The sequence below is a fragment of the Mus pahari genome, chromosome 1 (genome assembly GCF_900095145.1).
Source record: "Mus pahari chromosome 1, PAHARI_EIJ_v1.1, whole genome shotgun sequence".
NCBI lineage: Eukaryota > Metazoa > Chordata > Mammalia > Rodentia > Muridae > Mus > Mus pahari.
Genome location: NC_034590.1, coordinates 70283420 through 70289766, shown reverse-complemented (window position 1 = coordinate 70289766; position 6347 = coordinate 70283420). Strand labels below are relative to the sequence as shown.

General features: G+C 55.6%; 1 protein-coding gene across 5 annotated transcripts in view; it reads right to left on the bottom strand.

Moving 5' to 3' along the window:
- Gdpd5 (glycerophosphodiester phosphodiesterase domain containing 5) overlaps positions 1-6347 on the bottom strand; it is an 80775-nt gene that overhangs the window by 4020 nt on the left and 70408 nt on the right. For 4 of the 5 annotated variants that reach the window (XM_029543735.1, XM_029543736.1, XM_029543739.1 and 1 more), the window contains 6 exons: positions 5861-6079; positions 5230-5387; positions 4800-4947; positions 3500-3582; positions 3047-3061; positions 1148-1260 (listed from right to left, as the gene is read on the bottom strand). In XM_029543735.1, coding sequence (XP_029399595.1) covers positions 1148-1260; positions 3047-3061; positions 3500-3582; positions 4800-4947; positions 5230-5387; positions 5861-6079 — 736 coding nt within the window. The remainder of the gene's footprint in view (positions 1-1147; positions 1261-3046; positions 3062-3499; positions 3583-4799; positions 4948-5229; positions 5388-5860; positions 6080-6347) is intronic. The other variant, XM_021195708.1, reaches the window with a different exon arrangement.

Here is a 6347-nt window from a genome sequence, read left to right as displayed (position 1 = left end):
GAGTGAGGAGACAGAATGCGAGTGAGGAGACAGAATGCGAGTGAGGAGACAGAATGCGAGTGAGGAGACAGAATGCGAGTGAGGAGACAGAATGTGAGTGAGGAAGATTGGCTCTGAGGACATGGGGACCGGCAGAGGGGAAGGAAGGCACTCGGAGGCAGATGTAACCACTGGTTCCAGTTAGCATGGAGCCTGTGGGCGCTGAGCCTGGCTTTCAGGGTCCTCCTCAGTCCCTCCTGGGCCCTTAGCCCTCTGCCCCCTGGAACTCCTGTCGCAGAAAGCTAACGCACCCTCGGGCCCGTTACCCAGCATTTACTGTGCTCCGGACATTTGCACATGTTGGTTCCTCTCTGTTGAGTGTCTTCCCGCCCCAGCAACAGCTCTTTCCCTAAAATCTAGCTTAAGCCTCCACATCCCTGGTATGTCAGCTTACTAGACATCTCCTTGGTTCCCCAAGCTGGGTTGAGACCTCCTATTTCAAGCCAGTCCGGTTCATCCAGCCCTCTCACGATCTACAATCGCCTGTGTCCTGGTGTTGGGAGGTGACTGGGCAGAGCTGAGGTTCTGGAAGGTGGCTCTGTGGAATGCTGCTTGGCTCTTTGTGCCCGGACAAGCAGCGCAGTCTTGGGGCACACCTGTTTCCACAGAAGCACTCTTCCTAGTGTCTAATCAAGCCTGTTACCCAGGCACCTCCAGCCTCCTTCACACCCCAGCCACATCACCACCCCAAACCTTTCTTGCTGCCCCAGGGAGCCCTGAGCATTCTTTCTGACTCAGTTCTTCTCTGAGGAGCTGCAGTGACACCCAGTTTTGCACACATCTTTACAGCTGCCTTCATAGACCGGGAATGCCAGCAGGGACGGAAAAGAGCACTGTTGTCACTTGTGGAAGTCATGTGTGTGAACCAAGGAAAGGCGTTGGGCCTTCACACAGACACCCACCCCCACACTCCAGCTTGTCACGTTTGTTCACCAACCCACGGCTAACACTGAGCCCCAGGATCTGGGGTTGTGTGATGTGGACACACATGTGTTACTGTCCCTCGGTATGTGTGTGGGTGTGGACCTGGAGAGAGGATATGCTGTCCACCTGTCCTGGTGTGTTTACATGTGTGCCAACGTAACCCAGGGCCCGCGCAGGCTGTCACCTGACAAGATGAGTTTTTCTTTCATGATGCTGACGTCCCGACTGGTCCGGCGTACAGCGGCGCTCAGCATGATCTGCTCTGGGTTGTAACTCCGTATACCACCCAGGCGCCACCTGCAGAGACGGCCCGGTGGGCATCAGGTCCTCCCTCAGCCTCCCAGGAGCAGAGACCCTGCCCATTTCCAGAGCCTCTCCTCATGTGGCCTGAGCGTCCCATGATCCAAATGGGGAAGCTGAGGCCCAGAGTGGGGTAGTGTACTGATTTCCAGCCAGGGCACTCCTGCCTCTCTCCCACCCCCTGTATCAGCCACCCTGGCCCGGGCAGGCAGTTTTATAGGTTATGCCCTGGCTCTCTTTGGATGGGACGGTCTTGGGAGGAAGGGGCTTAGCAGATAGGACACTGGTGACCTCCTATAAACCAACTAACATGACAGGCTGAGCAAAACCAGAAGCGGCCAGAGAGGACAGTGACAGTGAGGTCTTGCTTAGGACTGGCCCTCACAGGTCTCCGGACAAAGATGTTAGAGGAACATGGTCTGTAGTTATCTGCTTAGAGATAAGCACCCCTGACTCCCTGCTTTGTGGCTGGAGGCAGCTAAGACTCCATATACAACTCACTGTGGGGTTATAGATGGGGCCAACACCACAGAAGTGGACAGACAGGGTAGTAGGCCAGGCAGACAGTGGGGAAGCAAGAGGCTAGAGGGGAAGGCACTGTGCCTCGGTGGGCCAGTGCTCGTTCCTCTGACTCTTTGGCCATTCCCCGGTGCCAGCCTCAGTGCCAGGCACGCTGTGAGGCTAGGCAAGTGTTTGTTGAATCAATGAATGAAAGGGTGAGGCCCACAGGGAAGTATCTCTCTCCAGATTCATCTCCCATGGCTCCCTGTCCTCTCTCTGACTATTCCTGTACCACAGGAAACAGTGACCCTGCTGGGGCTGTGCCTGCCTGCTGGGCTCAGTACCACACAGGCAGCGCCTGCGGACTCTACAAGTGGAATGAGAATGCGCGAGCTAAACTTCCTGTCAAGGGCTCAGTCCTATAGCCAGGGTCGAGGTTCTCTTAGCCTCAGACCTAGAAGCTGGTCAACAAAGCAGCCTGACCCAGCATGTCTTAAGATCCCTAACCACCCCTAATACTAAGCTCTCATCTTAGAAATTAATGTTAGAACCCACCAGGGGAAAGTATCAGGGTAGGGACTCTACAGCTAGGCACGTCCAGGTCAGGAAAGCCACCGGGGGTTGAGGGGTGGAATCAGTCTCCCGGGGGTGGGGGGGGAGGAGAAGAAGAAAGGAATGAGGGTGTGGATCACAGATAGCCAAAAAGAAAAGGTTGTGGGAGAGATACAGAGAAACAGCATGAGCCACTGGAAAGGAAGTCCCCAGAGTCAAAAGCCACTGGAGCAGGAGAGAAACAGAAATTTGGGCTTTGCACTGAGCAGGTGGCAAAGGGCCCCCTGAGTGCTGGACTTGGGGAGGTGAGAACCCTCTCCCCAGGGGAGACAGCCTGGTGGAGGGAAACTGGGTCAACACCTTCCAAGAAAACACTGGTCTACATCTGCAGACACTGCAGCAGGGACCAGAAAGTGCAGCACACATAGCCAGACAGGAAGAAGACATCCCAGCACTCAGGAGGCTGAGGCAGGAGGATCAAAAGTTGGAGGACAGCCTGGGCTACACGGTGAGACTTTGTCTCAAAGGGTGTGGGGGGAGGAAAGAAAAAGAAAGAGCGAAAAGGAAGGTGGAGGGGGATGGGAAGGCGGAGAAGGGCCCGTGCTTCAGGCGGAGCCGGGCAAGGGTGACCCAGGCTCAGGGCTCGGTGCACAGCCGCTTTTCAGACAGACCTGGAAAGGGAGTGGCCAGAAGGGGAGAGAGGTTCAGGAGGGGAACACACCAGAATTACCTGATCAAGTGATAGCTGTAAGATGCCAGAGTGCAGCAGAGAGGGGGAGGGGAGAGAGGAGGGACGTGCGCCATCAGAGCAGGATGGGACAGAGAGAGAACGTCAGTCAAGAGCCAACCCCAGCCCCTAGGTTCCTGGTCGCCTAGGGCCCCAGGCTGGCCCAGCATCTTCCCCTCCCCGGACCACCCATTCCACCATGGCAGCCTCATGCCAGCTGTCTTAAGGGGCGTGAGGGGCCTCAGCTGGCAGAGTAGTACTCGGTCCTACTAGGAGTGAGCCCGTGCCCTGACTCACAGTGGGCAGAACGGCCACAGAGGGGACAACAGCCACCAGATATCCCACAGCGGATTCAGAGCAAGGTTTGGCTCTGAGCCCTGAGCTGGGAGCTTCCGCTCAGGGTAGAGCCGGGCCTGCTGGGGTAGGCAGGTTATGGAGGGGCTGGGGTCTACTCACTTCTGGAGCACGAAGATGCCGATGATGAGGCTGAAGGAGATCAGGTCAGCAGTGACCCACATGAGGCAGTACTCGTCTGGGGGCTGTGGAGAGAAGATCCAAGATTAGCTTACAGTTACAGTTCATCTATAACGAGGGGGGCCACAGACTGGGGGACCTCTTACAAGGATGGGCAAGGAAGGAGCTTGAGGCTTCTCACTGTTTTATTTTGCAGGAGTGAACTATGGGCATGGGCATGGTGGTGGTGGTGGTGTGTGTGTGTGTGTGTGTGTGTGTGTGTGTGTGTGTGCAAACATGTATGCATGCATGAGTGTATGTGTGTGTGTGAGTGCATAGATGTGTGTGTATGTATTCAAGGTAGAGGTAGTATGTTGAAATTCAAGTGTATATAAATTACAGGAGCTCAAGGCAAGCAACACATGATGATGCATGTAAGATACCATGGGCCAAGCAGACAGACATACCACCCCACAATTAGGTATGGGGCACCCGTTTCAGACAGTAGGCCATTGATCACAAGCCCCCATATATGTGGCCTCAGTACTCTTGACTAATGGGGGGCACTCTTCTGTCCATCAATTCCTGGGCCTGAACTCTACAATATCCACGCTTTTGCTGCCTGCCTAGTACTTATTTCATGTCACCTTAGAGGAGGTGTTTAAGGACCATGGGCAGATGGAAGCTGAAAAGCAGGGTCTTTCAGGACTGGCTGGGGTCATGATATGTTGTATGAGTCTAAAGCTCATGACCCAGGCCTCCATAGCCCCCTCTCCATGACTGAGGCCCTCCTCTGGCCTTGCCCACACCTTTCTTCCATGACACCATCGGTAACTTAGCTCTGACTTGCCACCCTCTTAGCTATGGAGCCTTCTCCCGTCTTTGTGTCCTCAGGGGCACAGCAAGGAGCCTCTGCCTCATCCCCAGGGTTATCTCAGGGGCAGGAACGGGAGCTCCCCACACGCTCCTCACAGTCCTCAGTGCAGACCTGCCCTGCTCTCCAGCCTCTTTCTGTAACAACTTTTCCTTTAAAACCAAATCTAAGGAGTAGCCCATGACCCAGGAAAGTGTTAGCTTCTTGAGTTATCACTAAGCCATGTGATCTTTTGTATGGGTCAGGTCCAGGGTCCCCAGCACTTCAAAGCAGACCCAGAAACTATGACAATTCCATTCTGTCTTAGCCTACACATACCCCCCAACCCCACCATGGATGCCACCATCTCCGGATGCTCTGCATCCTCTCCAGGGAGAGCCCTTACAGGTAACTGATGGATGTCCTCAGGCCTCACAGTCTCCAACTCACCATGATCCAGAGTGGAGAAGGCACCCGAGAAAGGGTATGGGTGTTATCGGAAGTGACGGAGGGGACCCCGGCACACCACAGCAGGGAGAACAGCCACGGTGCATTGACAGTGTACAGGTTCACGCTCAGGTTCCACGATGCATAGTCCCTGGACAGGGGACAGAGGTCTTCAGCTGCTTGGCTGTGAGAAGCTGGAGGAACACCCTCTGATAGCCAGACGCTTTCTCAGCCACCACCCAGGAGGAAAGTGTGTTTGTGTCCAGGGGGACCAGCGCTGCTCAGTGGTTGCCATCTCACTCCCAAACCCTGTGTACCCAGGCTCCCTGTGTATTCTGCCCTGTGCCCACATGTGCTAAGTGGAGGGTTGAACTGGGGGGATACACAGTCCCTCCCTCCTCCAGGGCCGCCTTGGGTAGCACAGGGCAGGCACCTGAGCTCCTGGTGGGACACCTGAGTGTAGCGGAGGTTCAGCTTCTGGATGTGACCTTTCCGTAGGTTGGCGATGGCTTCTTTAGACCCAGATGTTTGCTGGAAGCCAGGAGCCATCTTCTGTACCAAAGGCCTCTGCCTCTTAAACAGCCACATGACCTGCCGGCAGGAGACTGGTCAGGCTGGGCAGACCTCTCGTCTCCAGATTCGGGGAGAGGGTCTGAGACGTCCTAGACCCTTTAAGGGTCAAAGTGGGGCCTGTCCGTAGCAGTAGAGCCCATAGTGAGCAACTTGGGCAGCTTGCCTGGTAAAGACAAGATGGGCAAACCCACCCTCCCCCCTCTGACCACAGTCAATAGCATCTAGAGAGCCGTGTTGTCAGAGTGGTATCAGGTTCCCAAACGGTCACACCACAGCGATTTGGGCCAGGTTCCACTCAAGTAACCAGAGACTGCGGGCCACCACCCTCCTCTGAGAGACTCAAAGGATCTGTTGTCCCCACAATGGGCCAGTTTGGAAAATAAGGTGCACACAGCCCTGTTTTGCCAACAGGGAGACTGAAATCTGGAGAATGGAGAGGGGAACAGGTCTTGATGCAGGGGGCTAAGCCGGGGCCACCCACTGGGCTCCACCTGGTGCTGGGGGAAGCCTGACCGCAGCACGGCCTCCAGTGTGATGTTGAGGAAGCTGCCATGGTAGGGGTGATCAGGGGGCGGGTCCCAAAGGTTGAGCAGCAGCGAGGCATTGCCCTTGGCTAGCTCCAGCAGCTCTGCCAGGCTGCAGATGGACTGGTTCTGAACCTCCCTGTGGTCGGAGGGTGACAGGGAGCTGGCCGTCCAGAAGGGGTCAGTCTGGTAGAAACAGGGACATGCATGCTATCATTAGGTCTTCGGAGCTTTCAAATGCCTTCCTGGCCATGGGGCATGGAGACCCAGGACCGCCAGTGACTGTGGATATGTTGAGCAATTGATCACTGTGGCCCAGTAGGGAGGTCTTAGGAGTGCCTAAGGTTTGCCTCTCTGTTCCCCGCCCCATCTCTCCCCCCCCCCCTCCTCCTCCTCCTCCTCCTCCTCCTCTTCTTCTCAGTTTTCTTCTTGTACAGTATGGGTTCAGGACTGA